We start from the raw sequence: 20,620 nt of genomic DNA, 5'->3' as shown, positions 1-20,620 counted from the left end.
TAAAATGAACCTAAATGAAAGGGTGGGAGCTCCTACCTTTCACAGAAGGTGTGCAGGCAAGGAAGCACCTTGGGGTTCTTGTAGCGATCCAAGCATATACTGCAGATCAGGAACTGCTTGTCAATCTGGCGCACCACAGGACTGGGGATGCTGGAGCCTTCACTGGCCATCCTAAAACTCTGGCATAGGGGTCACTATTCCTCTCCCCCTGCACCCTGGAGAGAGAGGGCAGAAAGATCATCAGGCCAACCCGCTGCTAAGCCGTTGCAGAGTTCCCTCACCAGCCTTCCCAGTGTCAGGAAAAACAGAGTGAGGCTCAGAGGCAGAGGGATAATAAAATACATGCATTCCCAATAATCCCCTCCCACGCAGATCCCTCTGTGACAGATTGGGATTTCTAGCTTACGCTGTCATTTCTGTGCTGTTTATGGATGAAAAAAACATGCTGGTTCTCTGACTCATATGCATAATTATTTTAGCATTTGCATTCCATTGTGATAGTAGCTCTCTTTTCATTGTCAGGAAAAACATTGGTATTTCACTGTTATTTAGGTCTACAGGCTAATACAGTATCTCACAGTAAAACTGTGAAGCAATACAGGCAGTACATTTAAATACAGATTATGTCTCTGTTGTAATATGATCACATATACCCAGGATGAGAAGCACAGACTTTGCCGTGATAATCCTGCTGTCCGGTTGATGGCAACTGGAGAAACTATTGTTCTTCTCCCACTTGTCTTAGAGAGCAAAGAAATGTTTTGTGAAGAAGAAAGAGCTTCTATACTTATTGGGTGGCATTTCACTATGCAGTATGACAATGACCTAAAACATATGTTCTTTGCAACCAAAGAGGTCATCAAAAGAAAAAGTAGAAAAGCTTAAGAGTCCAAATCAGTCTCAAGATTTAAATCCAATTTAGCAGTATTTTATACAAAGAAGGGAAACCTGAACTCAGAAAACCCCAAAAAGAGGCAAGAACTCAGAGTGCAAAGACCAAAACATCTCAAATGAATACACAAAAAAAACAACCAAAAATTACAAAAACAACAATTCAACCAAGTACTGATTTTACACTCTGAAATTTTCTTAAAGTGAATGTGTGTGGAATATTTATGGTCACAAGAAATAGAGTGTTCTTGTTATAATGTGATCAAATCTATACAAGGAATCAAAAGTACACCCTTACCTCTTTTATGAATGTAATTCGTTCCCAGAAACCCTTTTGTTTAGCAAAAATGTGTAAAAAGAAAAAAAATTATTTCACTAATTTCTTATGGGGAAAAACTGCAATCTGTTCCAGACCCCGAAATGTCACCCCTAAGTTTACTTTTTTCACCACAAAATGACAAATGGAACAATAATAACTAACATTCATACGGTGGTTTGTGTTTTTAGTAATAAAACACACTGATTAGCTAGTTAGACATCATTAATCATACCTGAGTACAGTACTTACTGTACTGTACAATAACCACTTAATTAGCTTTTTGTGTAATTACACACACACTCATAATATTAATTTTCTTAACACCTTTAGGGTCCATGATAAAGTCTGAGCCACAAATATTCTCACGAAAAGAGCGTACACAATACCAAACACTTGGAAAATACTTTGGAAAAAATCAACGTTGAAAGTGTTTGTGTCAAATTCTTAAGTTACCGAGGAAACAATTATTGAGGAAATACCAAATGTGTTCAAAAGGACAAAAGGCAAAAGGACAATTATATTAATAGTCAACAATTTACAATTATTCCCACAAAATAATAGTCTGTAGTAGGCCTACTTTGAAATATAAAACCATCTCTAAAATACAAGGACTATTTTAAGAATAAAAGATGAAGACTAATTTCTGTTGATCAACAATTTCATGTTATAAGATGATTTGTTTAACTTATTTGGATTAAATTACCTTTCTTCAGTTTATTCAAAACAGAAAAACCTCCATCAGAGGAAATTTTCACTTCTTACTGTATGTGCATTTTTGTTCAAAAATGTTTTCATAAAAGGAAAACACCAGACTAAAAATGAACTACTTCCCTTCTTAAAATGTGTATCTTCTGGAGCACAAGGAGTGTAGGCAATAATATATCAACCCAGTATAGTGGAAAATTCAGTTTTGAAAATTCACGGTGGGTTCCTTGTTAAGTTTTCAAACAGCTTCACTCATTCTGCTGTATGAATTGACATTCAAGGATGACATTAAAGGACTATAAATGCACGATTCAAGTTTTTAAATAGCTCAGAAGAATGTCATGTAGGAAGAAGATTACACAGGGAAAAGGTAGAAATTTTCTGAATAAAAATAACAAAAGCCTATAGCAGCAAAATGAATTCTCATCCAAATATTTTAATAATAGTTCATTATATCATTATCTGTCAACAAAACCTTCCTTTCGCGGTAACCTAGAAAGCTACTAAAAAAGCATTCTTTTGTTTTTACATAACTTCATGTGATTTGTGGTGGCAAAATGAAGTTTATTGGGGGATTCAATAAACAGTATGTCTGAAACCTGAAGAGATTAAGTGTAATTCAAATGTCAAGACACTCTGTATGGATGTGTTTTCATTCCTCACAGTCACACAGAAGCTGCTCCTAGGTCCCCATAGGCTGGCTCTCTGTCCCAATGACTAAGCAGATTCGAAAACAATAACACAGCCATTGGGAAGAGAAGAAGGGGCGCTTGTTGATTCAGGTGAATGGGGAAGAAGAAAGGAGGTCAATTTTTCTTACAGTGATAAAATAAAAGCTCAAGAGCTCCAAAAAAAGAAAATAAGAAATGCTTCAGTTTCCTCTCTTTAAAATCCCAGACTACCCTAGACAACAAGTTAGATGGAAGCATAGCTGTATACAAAACTTAGTTTCATGATAGAGCACCCCCAAGCTGTACTGTATGTTAGTAATGTAAAAATCAAGTAATCAACAAGCAACATGCGTGACTATCAAACACAGCAACAGTTCATAAATCTGACTTTAAAAACATTTTTTACACCAATGAAAACAGATAACTCTGTGAACAGGCTTTCCACTAATCTGGCATCTTCCATGTTCATGAATAAAATGATCTATTTGTATTAAGACAGCTACCTGACCAAATCTCTTATTCAGGACAATATACTGTATTGCACAAAAAAATCAAAAATAGCATCCAGAAAAGAAAACTAAAATAAATCTGTTTGCTAAACAGAATAGTTGTACAAAGGGAATGTCTATGTACTGTATAAAACATCAAAATACTTCTCTCTTAGAAAAAAAGAGGGAGAACAACTGGGCCAAAAAAAATCAGTAAGCAGGGAAACCAAACTGATACACAACCTTGAGCTGTTAGGAAAGAAATCAACTACAACTAATAATACAACTAAAATTCAGATACAAATCCAATGGAAGAGGAACAGGTATATATATGTAAATAAACAATAAAGCAGCATCATGCGTTGCATTTCATAGTGCCCTACCATAGCCAAGCCATCCTCAGAGCAAAGACATATCTTGTTACATGCAGTCATGTAGTGATGCTCCACTCCAGGTAGAGAAGAAATTAGAACACTGATTTACAGTATAACAAGGCTCAAAATGGAGGTCAGCACGTATAAAGTGTAACACTAAAAAAAGGAAATCAAAAAAAGAAAAAAAAGGATGTTGGGTTAATGGCAAGAAGGGGGACCCCCCCCCCTCCTCCACACCCACGTTAGAATTTCAAGCCAATCAATCTTTATTTAAGCTCTCTCTCTCTCCTGCTCTCACCCAGCTGGTGCTGGCACACTGCAGCAAACCCTGCAAAGGATGGTGGGATAGAGATGCAGCAGCGAGCAGCGATGAGATTTGCTGCTCTCTCATAAATCAGCAAATCAGCTGGTGCCAGCCTCCCAGGGTCAGTGACTCAGCCACTAGAATGCTGTGCAACAGGATTAAAAGGAACAGCCACATCAAATCAAGGCTCCTGCTATGGAGCATCACGCTGTGTCATAACAGGGGGAGCCATACAGATCTCCTTCAGACAGCAATCCGCAGCACGTCAGACCACATCTCCCAGCACTTCAAACAAACGAGGGCCTTTATTTTCATTAGTTTTTCACTCATCATTTTATTTTGCTTAATAAAAAACCACAGAGCAGTACGCACCCACCAGAATCTGTACTAAATTCTAGCTCCAATATTATTAAATATTTTACAGGCTCTCTTCTAATTGTTTATCTTCTGAGAATTTGACAACACAACCGCCTTCAATACATACAAAGGAAAACAAAGGGAATTCTTTAATTCCTACAGAATTTTCACACAGGGGAATTTCTACAAATATATTAAGCTTCCATTTCAATAAAGATGCCTGTATCCGTACCCGTGGAAAGGCAAAGGTATGATATTCAATATAATGACTAAACACTTCCAGACAGAATATTTACTCCAGAGGTCTCCAATCCTCGTACCGAGGAGCCCCCGTTTTTCTGGTTCTCGGGGTCTCTTCAAATCTTCTGCATATGAAAATGAGCTTTGACTGCTCCAACTTCACTGTCTTTTCTCATCTCTTTAACTACTCTTGAAAAATCTCCTTTGGGTTGACACTGTGAGGCAAGAGACTAGGGAAACTCAGTTCCAGTCAGATAGAACCCAGTTTCTTTGAAGAAAGAAATACGTTTGTGAACATAAGAACTATGTAAACTATGTTTCTCTCCTAGGTAGAATTTAAGACCAGTCTGATTATACATAACAGTAAATTTGAACAAACATCAAACAACAAACCCAAGCAATAAACTAGAATTAGACATCTTTATAAGTAAATGTACACCCATACTGTACATGTACACTATTACAGAGTGGAATACACAGCACTATTGATATATACAGTTCCTAAACCCTTTCCGAAGCCTAATTGCCTGAAATCAAGACAAATTAAATCAGAATTTATTTTACTTTTAATTGGCACATTGTAATACACAACCTCCAAGTGAAAAACATAAGCTGAAACATAATGAAAAGTAATTACAAATGAAAACCTAGTATCTATCTTATATATATATAAACCTGAAACAAAAGTTAATATTTAAAAATGGCATTTTTAAATCATGACTTTGTTGGGTTTGCCTAGAATTTTGCTTTTGCCAAGAAAAATAAGATCAGCAACTGCTGTGGTTTTATGCCATGTCAGAAACACATTTTCTAAATGTAGTGTCAGGAACCAAAACTCCCTGAAAAGGTATTAAACTACAATGTACTTCAATATAGAAGCCTTTACTAAAATTGTCTATGTGCAATGTAAACTTTTATTGCTGGGAAAAAGAGAGAAGTAATGAGTAAAACTGAAATGAATCAACATATTTAAATTGCTTATTTTTAAATGTTTATAAATTCAATTAAAAAAGAAAGGTATTAAAATTTTAAAATATTCTGTTGAATGTTGAAAATTCTTATCAAAATTATTACTTTCTCAGCTGTAACAGGTTCACTGAATAATACTATCTAGAAAGATTTATGAAATGGAAGGATGTTGAAATAATAGAGCTTAGCATCTAATCAGACCACTAAAGCAATAAGGTCTATATCCATGGCTTGCAGTGCATTTTCAGTGAATAACCTGTTCATGTATTTTCATTGACACTAGGTAAAAACATAAACATGCCCTATAGCATACACGTAAAATAACAATATTACATTATTTATAGATGGAACCCTTTTGTTAATCTTTCTTCTCAAATTCTTCAATAAATGTGTCATAAAACTGATGTTTTCTTTCCTCTTTCTGCTCAAACTGCTGCTCTGACTTTTTTTTGAAGTTGTATGTTATTTAACTTCTTGTTGTTACTGCTGCTTTTCTGTGTTTATGTTCCTGGCGATTCCTTAATGTCTTTGTATCGGAGCATACATGCAAATAAGCATTTCATTGACATATGACAAATAAGCTGAACTGAATTAAAAGTTCTTCTGACTTTTCAGTTTGTGACGTAACGTTTTTTCATTATCGTAACTGACACTCCAGACAGAAGGGATTAGCAAGCAAACAGTTTTAATTAGTAGACATCGAATTGTTGTGCGCATGCTTTTTTTCACTCTGCATTATTGCAGCCGTTTTGCAAGCAAGTGTTGCTGATGTCAGAGTATGGTAACAGCACAGTATTGGATGTGCAGATATAGCATGCTACGTTCACACAGCATGACAGGATAATGTATACTATGATGACAAAACTAACCAGCCAAACTAATTAACTAAACTGCCCTGATGCACCATAAATCACACATGATGGACATACAAAAAATAATATAACTAAATTCTGTAGGAGTAAATATTATACTGCATGTTAATACAGCATTTTAGTTCTGGCTGGTCATACACAGCATGACTTGTGTACCCTTACTACACTGTCTTCATATACAGTATGTTTTAGTTCTTTTATTTTTTATCCTTGACAATGGCTGACAAATACCAAGTACGGCAAATATCGACTTATTTTTTTTTAGTTTTTTGAGTGTACATATTTGGATGTACAGTATATGCTCTATGAAAAATTCTGTCAGTGCTGAAAATGAAGATTTCTACCAATTATGTGTCTCCGTCTGCAATCATAACCTAGTACAATGAAAAAACCTAACAGCTGGAACACGTCCAACTAAAGCACTATTTTTAGAAAGGCATAAAATTCAGAACAGTTATTTTTGCACATTAAGATGTGCAACCGCTGAAAAAACTGTAGTCTGCATGGCTACCATGTGCTGAGATGTGCTGCATGCCATGTGCATGATGCCTCACATTCCAACACCTCAGAACATCAAATAAACAGCTTCCAGACTGAGACACATGGCAGGTCTAACTAACCCTGTTTGCTGTTGTTCTTCTCTTTTGATCTACGCTACTTTAACCAAATCCAAACCGGCAGAAAATCTAATAATGACGCACACACAGGAATGTGAAGATAAGGCTTTACTGGAAAAGTGTTCCCTAACTTGAGGCAGTTAAGGCTAAACTTTAAACTTTAAGCAGTTAGAAAACGAAATGAGATGAGATGAGGTCAATGGCCAGTCCAGTAAGAATAGCCTGTCTCATCCTCCAGAGTACAAGAAGCAAGACACTGAAAGTGAGTTCCACTTTCTCTTTCTACAGATTCAATGTTTGACCCTAGTCTGGGGACTGAAACATAACAGGAAGGATTTCTGTGCTCAGAAGAGAGTGGAAGTAAATTTAGGTACAAAGGGCTGTGTTTTGTCTAAATGGAAGACTTATTTAACTCTAGTGAACATCAGGCAGAGCTTGTATCTCAGCACTATTTCGACAAATAATTTCACGAATGAGCATCAGCTTTAGAGAGCAGACTATCCTCCTGATTGCTTAAGTCCAGAACAATTTCTTTTCAAAGCGGAGAGAAGAAAGCAGACCAGATTCACAGACAATTAATTTTCACACAATTTTCTGTACAAGGAACAACTATTTAAAAAAGAATTGTTTAGCTTCTTCAAATTAGTTTTGAGCTGAGACCTGTAATCCCAAAAAGGCTTTTCCGAATTCATAAAATTTTCAAATTGTGCAAATGATGAAACCCGAAACATTATCATTTTGCTTATGTAAATCAGTAGTCTCATAGATGTTCTGATTGATGGAGAAAAACGTTAAAACAAATTGACTATGAATATATATAGTGCCACAAAAAAAACAAAAATCTAATGTTGTGTTTTGCACCACGTTCAATTCAGCTCCCTTTCCAACTTCTTTTGAGATCGATGCACAACGCCCTACTCTTGATGCAGTCATGTGTAACCTAGCGTAGCCCACAGCTAAGCTTTGCAAACAAACACAATGTGAAAGTAACACAAAATACAGTAGAATTAAAGGCTAAAAACTCACAGGCTGGAAAAGACTAACCAGTGAAATGAGAAGTGGCAAGTACAACTAAAATCATATTCCCAAATTACTGTCAAACGTTCTCCAGTGAAACATAACAGCTCTAACAATAGCAAGGCACAAACCTATGGCAAACAAGCAAACCCAATCACATTGAAGTAAAGCGCACTTGCCTTAAAAATCATGCTAAATTAATAACTGTTATAAGATACATAGCCACTCTTTCCACATCACCATACAATACCAGCAAATCTCTAATCTAAAAAAATGTCTGAATGCGTCCACAGTAAAGGAATCTCTCTAGTTTTGATTGGCAATGTCACTATAAACAAATAAATCACATTCAAAATATACAGTAAGTAAAATTTAAAAGTTATAACAGTAACTGTGGGAATCAATGTCTTTCTTTGTGAAAAAGAAATGTTCTGAAGTTAAAAGGAACAGGTTTTCCTAGCAATAAAATACATAAAATTTGGCCTAGCCTTTTAGGAGCTAATTACAGATATTGTATAAATTAATGCTCACAAACTCACAGATCATGCATTCTACACAGATTAGGATACTAATAAAAACACGTGTTTCTTTATTTGCATTGTATTTTGTCATTTTAACAAAACAAATAGTTATCATGAAAGACGTACAATGTTGTTCTGGTATTTGGCTTTGCCAGTATGACTGGCTAAACTAACACTTGGACTCTTTAATTTGGGGAATTATTTTTGGCAAGAAACTGTGTTTAAATAGACAAGCCACCTTATATTTAAGTAAAGTCATGAGACATGAGTCTATCCACCTTCGGAAGGCATAGAAAACTATTTCAGGGAGAAATTAAGTCCATAATCAAGACATTGCATGAGGAAAAAAGGGAAAAATGCATTGAAGCTACTCCTGCCTTGGTAACCTTTGTAAACATCATTTATCCTAAACATTTTTCCAAGATAATCAAGCTGTTGAAATGGTAAATGCATGGCAAATCAATGGGAGGAAGATATGCCAGTTATTGCCAAATGTCCTTTAAATCATGAATGACATCTGTCCAGCCCAAAAACACACTATTATAGTGATAAATAAATACTATATATACTTTATACTTTATGGATCTTTTGACAGTTGATGAAAATATTTCCTATACCTTTGTTATCATAAATAAAAGCTCTTTATTTCATATGTCATAAATATACTGCCTAAAGTTTGCTACAAAATATAAAAAACAAACAGCATCCATGGTAAGCAACTGACCTACCCCTACAGAGAGCCACAGCCCAGTGTTGGTTGGAGGATGCAATCATCTACATGCTGCAAGGGGCCTACTCACACCTGGACAAGGCTGGCAACACTGTAGGGATTATGTTTTTCGACTTCTCCAGTGCCTTCAATACTATCCAGCCCTTACTTCTAAGAAGGAAGCTGGAGGAGATGCAAGTCGGTGCCTCCATGATCTCCATGAACAGTCTGTGAGACTTCAGAACTGTGTGTCTGAACAGGTAGTAAGTACCACAGGGGCTCCCCAGGGGACAGTTCTTTCTCCGTTTCTCTTCACCCTCTATACTTCAGTCTTTAAATACAACTCAAAGTCGTGCCACCTGCAGAAGTTCTCAGATGACTCTGGAATTGTGGGATGTATCAAGGGTGGGCGGGAGAGAAGAGGACTGGTCAGAGGTTTTGTGGAGTGGTGTGGGGAGAACCACCTGCAATTGAATGTAGCAAAGTCGAAAGAACTGGTGATAGATTTCAGGAGGAAAAGGGTCAAACCTACTCCTGTCTACATCCATGGGAGTGGCGTGGAGATAGTGGACTCATACAAGTACCTGGGAGAGCACATCGATGATAGACTGGAATGGTCTAAGAACATCGAGGCCATCTACAAGAAGGGTCAGAGCTGACTTTACTTCTTGAGGAGTCTCAGGTCCTTCAATGTATGTAGTAAGATGCTACATGTGTTCTATCAGTCGGTGGTGGCGAGCGCCATTTTCTACATGGTGTTATGCTGGGGCTCTGGGATTAGAGCAGTGGATTCTAACAGGCTGAACAAGCTCATCAGAAGAGCAAGCTCTGTCATTGGGTCTGGCCTGGACCCCCTGGAGGTAGTGGCTGAGAGGAGAATGGTGTCCAAACTAGAGGCCATCATGGACAACGTCTCCCATCCCCTCTATGACATCCTTGTGAGAACAAAGAGCACGTTCAGCAATAGGCTGATCCAACCACGGTGTGACAGGGAGCGCTACAGGAGGTCATTCTTGCCTTCTGCCATAAGACTGTACAACGCATCCACCTTGCGTCTGGGCAGAGGCAACATTGACAGTGACCTGTTTCTGGACTGAACAGTAAACTGATACATCTGTTCTTTGATGATGAATTTGTAATCATATGGCATAGCTTGAAACTGAAAAACCAAGAAAATGGCATCCTGCTCACCTGCATGAGTCAGCAAGTGGTTCCTATTCCACCTGTTGGCTGACCTGCGTTCTGGCACATGCAGCATACATGCTGTTCAAGAACTGGATCCGAACCACTGCACCTTTCTTGTTCTGTCATTTGTTATAAGCACTAAAAATAAGTTAGACCAAAAGTACAACCTAACTGACTCACTTTTAGCTGAGTGTTTTGAACTCTGTGTCTGTGTTTTGGGGGATTCTTTTGAGGGGGATCAGGGCAGCCTCATCTTAACAGTGAGGCTGCCAGTTCCCTCTGTCAGGTGAGCTATATCAAACATACTCTGCATATGTTATCATTCTCACATTTAATAGGCTCTAACCAAACTACTGAAATGGAATTATCACAGTTAAAATAGAAATTTGGGAAGACGGTTGGATCCTAATCTCACACACTTCCGCTCCCCAGCTTCTCAGGACTTCCCATAGCACATCTCTCTCAAACCCCTTCCACCACCCCATCTACACTCCTGCAGCAGCTCCCTGGCTCAATCCTCGCAATCTGAGGGGGTACAGACAGCCTCATCCTCCTGGTCAAGCTGCCAATTACCTCAGCCAGGCGAGATGAGCCAAATATACTCTACATACAGTATGTAGTCTCTCTCTTGCGTTTATTAGGATCTAACCAAACTACTGAAATATAATTGATTCCTGTGATGTGCCACTCATTAGATCCAGAACTGTCAGCACAAATTAGGGCAAAATATTACTACTCAGCAGATAATCAAAGGTAACTTCTAAATAATGGTGATTGAAAGTAAATAATTTCAAGGTGCGATTGATTTCTGAATTGTATAACATTATATTTTGATGATGACACATTATTTACAATGACAATTCAACAAAAATCAAGCACCCCGTCTTTCTTTTTGGGGTCATTCCTAATGTCTAATGACCACTCTAAATTTGCTAAATATGGGGAAGCCTGTAATTATTTAAACTGTCTCACTTTTGCACTTATACTTTGCAGGAACGAAAAAGTATTAGCAGGAGACCACTGTCCCTACAAATGCATCTTTTCAAACTGTCGGCAGGCAACATAATAGGCTGAGCTTTAGTGCCAACAGCAGGTCTTGCATGGCTCACTCTTATAAATGCCCAGTTCTGAAAGTAGCCAGTTGGCCACCTCAGGAGTCAATGAAGTGTAGTGAGGTGAGGATTCCTTTTACTGACCCTCTGTTGTCTTGGTTTGTGTGTTGTTTTATAGCTTGTGGGAACTCAGTGTCTCACAGCCAAAGTAAGATTACAACCTGGTGTTTCCCAGCTCTCAGAATCTAAACATAAGGATTACATCATAGCTCAGAAACTCAGCTTGGAAAAACTGTCTAGAGTGATTAAACAGCACTGTAACAGAAGAAGAAAAAACAACAACAACATGAACAGATTTAGTATTCTTTTTCTTGTGCTAGATTTAGTAATATTCTTAAAGAAATCATTATTTTTGAGCATTTCAAATCATATCAACTGGATAACATTAAAATAAGTAGATATTTAAACATGAAACTACCACAGGCAAGTTATAAATCTATTAATAGAACATCTACTGTATTTCAATTACATAGCGGTAAAGCTAGAGTTATTTTTGTTCACAGATAAGATTTTTATCTAAACAACATTTAAAATGAGGACTACATCCAAACAACATACAGTACTTTGAACTTTGAACCAAATTATGTAACAGCTTACATACTGTATAATTATATTCTCTTACTGATGTTAATGTTTTTTTAAAAACTGAAAAGCACTTTAGACTTCTCTTACAATCTTGAATCCAGGTGCAGTTTCAGGCCACTCGGGCTATGTGTTGGTTCATTTCCATCATACAGTACTTTCCAGCGAAATGAAGTAAGAGCAGTTTAGAGACCAGAAACATGCAAAGGTAATATGATCTTTCCTGTCACACACTGCTGTGTACTAGTTGATGATGGATTTTCTCATTAAAAGTTAAAAGAAAGAAAAAAAAGTTTTTTTTAACAGCACAGCCTAGTGACAGACATTAAGTACAGGAACAAGCAGCCAGATACCTACCTGGCTGAATGGAATGCAATCACAGCAAAGCAGTACTGTAAATATGTCCAGGTCTCTGGATGGGGTTTCAGCTGACTTCAAGAGTCTATGTGTACAAACCCAGTGCTATATTTGTATTATGGCAGAAGTTAAACATGCCCCTAATGTTTCCAGAGACACGGAAATGCTGGTGTAAGGAAGATGAGTTTTCACAGTAAATTTGTACCACGATGTCATTTATAACCCAGCTTCTTTGAAGTACTATAAATACTAGGGTCTCCACCTGCCTGGACTGCACCACTCCACCCAGCCCAATATAAAACAACAGTAGTTTTGTAGTTAGCTGTTGCCTGTCACTCTCATCATGGGGCACACTTATTCTGGATCCTGTATCCTGAAGTCTACACTGTAGCCCGTCACCAGGCTACAGAATCTTGCATTGTCTGTTTTTTACAATGTCCCCAGCAATCAAGGCCACAGCAGCAGCTGCCACTGCCCATATTTCACTTTGCTAAAGTGTTGTTTTTCTTCCAGTGGTACAACGGCCCTTCAGGGTGAGCAGTTACAAGATTAAGGAAGCCTTGTCTCAGCCATATAAGCCTAAAAGGGAATGTCACAGTGTTTTCTCTCAAAGCAGGCTTTATGCCTGCTTGAGACCACCAATACAATGATGTCCAACCACAGCTCACCTAAGGAAAGCTCAAGATACAGTGAGCATCTATAAACAGATTTTTAGACTTTAAGGTCGTAAAGAACTTAAGTCCTGAAAACTGCAGGGTGCTGTAACTCAAATTTCCACTTCCAACAGCAGTTTAAGAGCTGCTAGATTCTTGACAGGGATACAGTTGACAGATTAAGACAAACCTGAGTGGCACTCTCTAAATTATTCATGCAGCTCTGCTGGGTCACTAATTCATTAATGAAGAAGACTGAGGGGTCATTGTTGAGAATAATGAAGTGAAAGTGAGGACATATCTGTATTCTATTTTACAGCAAATTGTATTATAGTTTTATGGCATGAAAACATTTACCACTAAAAACAGAAAAATGACAGTAGTTCCATGCCTTAGTTTTCTGATTATGACAGTCTACATACTAGCACATACTACAGCACAATACCTATAGATAGAATCATGTACATAATACATTCTAGCAAAACCCAAGCAGGCACAGCAACCCTATTTATAATTTCATGCATAATTAATATTAATTTAGATTGTAATAGCCACAGGCTAAAAATAACCAAATTTACAAGTATCAGATGATCTCCACTTTGTTAGTCAGCTCCAGCAGGGGTCCCAGTACAAAACTTGTCTTTCAAGAAAGCTATCATTAGGGAACTGATTAAAACAGAATAGCAATTATAATTCAATAGTTCCACATACGCAATTCAAGAACGCTGTTAAGAAGCTGACATTTAGTTAAACAGCAAGTGACAGCAATCTGTGTCAACAGCACCAAAAAAAAGATCTGAAATGTAACTTTTGTAACAGCTCCTAAGGTCTTTGAATCCATTCATCAACTTCACATGTAAAGTATCTAGTTCCTCCAATAATTCATAGACCAGCAGATTACATTTAAGGAGCACCTGAATGTTTCCAATCAGAAAAAAGCAAGCTTGTTCTGTGTATGTGTGAATAAATAAAAATGTAGGCATGTGAGGTACTGTAAGTAGTTCCCTCCCCTACTCGTACCCTGGTTCTCAAAAATGTCTCAGCTTTGAACTTGAACACACAGCAGTGAATTCCACTACCCCAGAAGGATGGTTAACTATCACAGAATAATTAATGGTTATCAAATTACATGTACAGTAAGTGTGTGTACATACAGATCTGCCAGGACAATCCTTACTTTCAAAGTGCTCACTACATGTGACTGAATTAGGCCTTACACAAAAAGCTGGATTTTGAACTAGCACAAAGTTCCATCTCCTATTACAGACTTAACTCCATTTCAGGAAAAGGAAAGAGTTTTAATCTGTCTTCGTTCTTCCACCTCAGCCACTAATACGTGGATCTCGTTGTTGCACAGTCAATAGTGTGTACAGTATATACTCTATGCTCAGTTGGGCAAGAGTTATTCAATATCAGTCTGTGTCAATACATTGTGAGGCACACCAAATGGCATATTTGAAGGCTTAAGCAACTTTACTGATAGTGTTGACAGTGTACTTTTATACCGTTGTTCTGAGAAAGAAATTTACCAAACAGTGAACAAGCAGTCTGAACAACAAAGTATGCTACCATATTTATTTTCAGCAGTCACTATTTGACCTTTAAGGCTACCTAAACAACTCAGATATCTACAGTAAATAAAGGCAGCATACATACTTAACTTTAAAAGGAAGGATCATATATGTTAATTTTATTAGGAATTAATGTTAAAATTAATTTCCCTGCTTGACGGAGGGCTTAAGCTTGCTTATCTTGCAAAACAATTCAAATGAGAAGGAAGGGCTTAAATACCCTGAAGTAACTCAGTCAAATCTCTTGGGCATTTCCTATTAGGCTTTCAGTTTTGGTTGAAGCTGACTCTCTGCAATCACTTTTCTGGGATCAATCAGCTAATAGTAGCCACTCTAAGCAAATTAATACAAAGAGCCAAATGGTCTCGTCTGATTTAATTTGAAAGTGAGTGGTTCTTCTTAGGTGTCATAAAGCAGATGAAATACAGGTACGTGGTAAGAACAAATTGAATTAATTATCCAGTGGAAGTGATGGCATTTTAAACAATTCCACAAACAGCAATTGGACCTTAGTAAAAAAATACTGCATGAGACATTTAACTACCACTATATTATGCTTCACATGCAGATTAGATAATGTTATATGACTTTGATCCTTTATTCTAGCTTTTAAGAATACCAATCAAGGAAGAAGAATATGGTGTAATTTTAGCAAACAAATGTGAATGCCTTTGCTCTGTGCTTCTTTATCCATAGTACTTAGCCCTTGGCTTCTCCTATCTGATACCTAACCTTTTTTTCAATTAGTAATATGGTTTGTGAACAATTTTGTAAAATCCACCTACACTGTGTTTAAGTCTGAGCTATATACTGAAGTGTATTGTTAACCATCACCTGTAGAATACCAGGATCTCCCAACTCTTGATGTATTGGTACTGTAGCACTGCTAAGATTTTTCATCAGCATGCACATTTCAAAGTTATTTTGAAAACTGCATGGATGGGCATTACAGTGGCACAATGGTTATCATTTCCACATTGCAGCGCTGGGGTCCTGGGTTCAATTCCAGGGCTACAATGCTATGAGTTGAATTTGTATATTCTTCCTGTTTTCATGTGGCTTTTCTCCTTGTGCTCCAGTTTCCTCCCACATTCCAAAGACATACCAGTAAGTTAACTGGCTTCTGAGAAGGTTGGCCCCGGTTTATATCTGTGTGTCTGCCCTATGATGGATGGATGGCTGTATGGATCACTACATGAATGGATTTCAGACCTCTCAAAGGGATTAAGGCAGTAATCATATAAAATAAGATCAGTCCATTTGAATTACAATTAACATGGAATAAAAGCTACAGTTCGAATATTTTACAATTAATCTGAAACAACTGAAATAATTAATTTGTATCACTTGCAAGCTACAACTAGTTAATAATAGCTGTGTTACAGTATATACAGTATATACTGATTCATTTTAAAAAAAATTAAATAGATGCAATATACTTCAGAGGCACATAATAACTGCTCTTGTGTTCAGCTGTGTTTTTTTTTTACATTGATAGTACAGATCAGTTAAAAAAAACAATAATTAAAATGGGTACAGCCAAGGATGAGATTTCAAACGATGTGCTACACAGGAAAGACATTTAACCATCTTGCTGGGCAACATAATGTTAATAAAATCATGTCTTTCTGTTTCAAAATCCACTAGTTAATAATTTCCTATTTTAATGTTTTCCCCATCACAATGTAAAACAGTTTAGTTATGTTTTAGCATAGGAGTGTCACCCAAGTCTGGAAGAGCCACATTCCAGCAGATTTAATGGGTCAACCTTTAACTGAGCATTTGGAAAAACATTTTCATTTTGAGCACCGAAGCAGGTGATTGGTTCAAATGAGTAATACAGAGATTATTTGAAATGAAAATACAACCACCCGGTAACTAGCAAGAACCACAACTTGCTTAATTTAACCTGTTAATTGACTGAATTGATTAAAACATATGTGTTCCAAGTCTATATGAATTGATGATTTTAAGGTAATGATGTAAGGGTTGGCCACCCCACTCTTGACTATTAAACAGCCTTTCTGTTCACCACGCGAGCCCTCTGTCTGTGATGACACCTGATGGCTATGTTACAGGCCACCTCTGTCCATATTCTTTTAATGTCAAGACAACTTGACTGGAATGTGAGAGAGAATCAGTTAGCTATGGAACTGCAACGTATGTCACAATGGTTCATGATTTAAAAACTATAACATGAAATTCTGGTGTTCTGACACATTGCACATTGTAATCCTAACATACTCTAGTAAGCTACTTCAAGAGGTTATGATACCTTTGCAATTCATGTGAAGGATTACTCTGGAATAGTGTATATCTGTACAGAACTGACCAACCTCAAGAAGTTCACCACCAGAGCTCTTGCATAATTCAAATGATATCTGCTGTTCGGTAAAAGAATTAACAAAGAAACCATGAAGTTACAGGAAAGTGAAACCCAGTGCCAACAAAATCTCCAGGACCTGGCGTGGAGCTCACTGTTAGACCTCTATCTCTTCTTAGTAAAGAAACTTGCTCACTAGCAAAAGCACACAATTCTAAAAACAATCTCACTAGCTTTTCTTTCAGCTGTGTCTTGGGGATAAATAAAGACATTTGCCAAAAACTAATTAAAAGGAACTTTGACACTGCAAACAGACAGTAGCTCCACAAACAAAACAGAAACATCCAGTATGACACAGTGAAACCAGACATAGAAGCCTAAAATGCAAATTCCTTGACTCCCCCATGTCCCAATATTTAGTGTTGCAAATACACATAAAGAAACTCTGTAAGATTTATACTGCTTTTCATTCATACCTGCTCATAGCAGCCTTCTTTATTTTGTAAAGACAAGACTTCTAGTGTTTTGTAAAAACTGCATTGCAAAATTCAATACAAGAAATAAATATACAAGGCTACAAGAATGTTACAATAGCCCAGCTGGAGCCATAAAAACACGGCAAAGCAATGTATTCATCTTTAGAACACTGCCTTATTGCATCCATTGTATATTCTGTTGCTAGAAATGATTAAATAGATTTTACAATATAAAGAAAGTACTGTTTTGGTTGCAGGAGCAATATTAAAACAACCCTGGGTATCTGCAAGTCCACCCATAAATAACTACATGGATGAACACATACTGTATAAAGAAAACAACATATTGCTCAGCATTGGAAATAATCGCAGAAGCAGAGAACAAACTGGGTATGTAATGCAAAGTCCATGAAAGAATATTATTTTGTGGAAAAATTACTGTATGTTTTGCCTAAAGGAATATAATGAATTGTGTGTTGTGAAGAGTTGTAAATCCAACTGGATTTACACAGTTGTAAAGCCAACAGTTGTAAATCCAACTGTGCCAAACCAGCATGAGGTAAAAATAAAATTGAACACTTAGGTTGAAGGCTCTTGGAAAGCACATATACATGACAATTGTGGGGAAAGCAATGCTTCACTAGTGCCATAGGCAAACCCAGGACAGGGTTTGTGAAACTGCTACTGTTGCCCATATCAGTGGTTAAGAAAGAGAACACAACCAAAAGTAATGTAAAATTCCTCAGGTTAAATTCACTGCATAATACCCAATGAACCAGTCCAACTTTTGTGAATGACCCTCAAAAACACAGAAATACAGTAGTGCAAAATGGTCTGAGTGGCCATGTTGCAACCTTGAAACCTTTGCATCAAAGAACATAAGAAAAAGACTGAAATGGGTACAGAAATGAAACAGTGGGATGACCACACCTGGAAAAATGTGCTCTTTATAGACAAGTCCCATTTGAACTGTTTGACAATAATCCGTAGTTAGTTTGAATGTGAACTGGCAAGCAGCATAACAGTCAGTGTACAAGAACTACAGTAAAACAGGGGGCTGGATCAATGACAGTCTGGGCTATATTTCTGGGTGTCAGGGGCTTGCAGAAACTGTACCATGACTGTTGCAACCTCACAGGATAGTGACCTCAAACACATAGACAATGTAGTGAAAGCCAATTTGGAATATAAATACAGAATAACTCCCAACCATATGAGGTTACATAGAGCTGAGAAAGTTAAATGATATCCAAACAATTTGGATGAATTATGGAACTTGTTAGAGGATATCTGGAACTGTAACAGGATATTCCCATATTGCATCATTGATAAACCCTATGGAAGTCAGAAAACATGATGTTAAGCTCTGTATAAAATACTGTGCTCATATACCAAACGTTTATGCTCTGAACATGTATTTTCCTTTACATATTTTGTGTAATAATAAATTGTGATTAACATTATATTGTTCTCTTTCCACAAATATTTCGACAGATAAATATACTTTTGTATATTCAAAATAAGTTAGCTGAATTCAGCATGACCAAACAAGAAAAAAAAACCTGACTGGTTACAGAATAGATTGATACAAGCAGGTGTAACTACTGTATCTGCCCACTAGTGCAAAAACATGGTCAGAAATGTTCAATTTAATAAAGAAAAAATGCTTTAAAACAAGACATTAAGTATTGCTGAGATTTCATAGAAATTTAAGTTGTAAGTGTCTACTTTCCAGTTTCAAAATACATTTTATGTTCCACATTATCTTATATGAATGGGAAATTGTTCCAACATTCAAACAAGGAGAAAACATAGTGGTATTATACATATACCGTATACCATACATATATCCATATGAACTGTGGCAAATAATAATGAAAATCATTTCACAGATTATAATGACCTACTTTAATATAACGTGGGCATATAAAGAGCTGAGTAGTAGGGTGTAAGGTATCAAAGACATCAAACTTAATTGCTGAGTAAATTCATACAGTATTTTGATTTTGATTTTTTTAAGTGGAGGGTAATAAAGGTGGCATTAGTGGATTAAGCTTTTTAATTAAGGCTCACAATAAAACAAATGGCACTCTGATATAGACAGTTGAAGACACAGAGTTGAGTTCAGTGATTGTATACCGGCCTAGGTCTTTAGACAAGGATGTCTGCATTAGAGCCAGGAGGAGGTCTCCTGGCTCAATCAAAATCATAGTAGTACATACAGTAGGTGTACAGCAATCGCCCGGAGTGAATTATCTGTTCATTGCAGAAACAGCACTAATTATTCTGTACTCTGACCCCTACCCCATGAAAGGTGAAGTGGTTGAGAACGCTAACTTATCTCTTAACAACCGATCCAAGTTGAAATAAACACCATGCAACACCATAAGTGAACATTTATATACGGTATGCAGTAGATTGCCCAAAGGCATACGACAGACCTGGACAAAACACAAAAAGAAAATTAAACACAATGAATGGGAGAGAAAAAAACAGATTTGTTGGCAGGAAGAAGTACCTTTAAGAAAAATCAGAACAGACAAGAGCATAAATGCAATTCTTAGCAAGTATACAAAAAAACACTTTAATGCGAAGGTGTGCACGTAAGACAGCAGGCTCGCTTTGAATCACTAAGCCCTTAAATCTGCTATTTGCATAATATAGTCTTGTTTAAGAAGTATACTGAGCATAAACCAGCTAGCTCTTAATCACCTTTAACATGCTACATTGGAGCAGACATCAGATGTTGGGTTATAATCTGTAAAAGATAAAGGAAAATAACCCCCCATGCCTTTATCCATCCTTTACTGAGTCAAAAACCTCAAAACCAGAATGTGGTAGTATGTATTCTGGCTCCAGTTTGACAGACGATGCTTGAAATGCTTCCAATCTCAGAGTTTTAAATGTTAAGAACATTTAGCTCTGATGTGCTCCTAATAATTGAAATCCATTTATTCGCTTTAATGATAGATTTTCATAATATTCTTTCTGTCAAAGTACAAGTCTCTGGAGTTTTAGCATTCCTGAAATCCTAGCTTTTCTTCGTCCCCTCACCTCAGATCACTATATTTATTTGCAGGGTGCTGATCCAGTTGGAAACATTCTTTTCTTTGCCTGGACAAAAAACAAATCCAATTGTTTTGTGCAACACAGGCAATGTCTGCATTTTATCATTGGTGCTAATGAAATTATGATACATGTGAAGTTTGGCAGATGAAGGAGACCACAGGGCACCTCTCACTGCTGCCAATGTTGCAAGATCAAGCAGCTCCTTTCTGTGTTACAACACCTGTGAATATTTAAACTC

General features: G+C 37.0%; 1 protein-coding gene across 4 annotated transcripts in view; it reads right to left on the bottom strand.

Annotated features, from left to right (window-relative positions):
* The window catches only part of LOC148841285 (tripartite motif-containing protein 2), a 48,094-nt gene that overhangs the window by 16,010 nt on the left and 11,464 nt on the right, over positions 1-20,620 (bottom strand). For 2 of the 4 annotated variants that reach the window (XM_088911147.1, XM_088911138.1), the window contains exon 2: positions 37-215. In XM_088911147.1, coding sequence (XP_088767273.1) covers positions 37-170 — 134 coding nt within the window. In that variant the 5' untranslated portion in view covers positions 171-215. Of the gene's footprint in view, positions 1-36; positions 216-1,189; positions 1,214-3,457; positions 3,676-20,620 lie in introns of those variants that run through there. The other 2 variants (XM_088911142.1, XM_088911151.1) reach the window with 2 other exon arrangements.

The sequence above is a fragment of the Atractosteus spatula genome, chromosome 1 (genome assembly GCF_055471065.1).
Source record: "Atractosteus spatula isolate fAtrSpa1 chromosome 1, fAtrSpa1.hap1, whole genome shotgun sequence".
Classification (NCBI taxonomy): domain Eukaryota; kingdom Metazoa; phylum Chordata; class Actinopteri; order Semionotiformes; family Lepisosteidae; genus Atractosteus; species Atractosteus spatula.
This window is presented reverse-complemented; position numbering and strand designations above follow the sequence as displayed.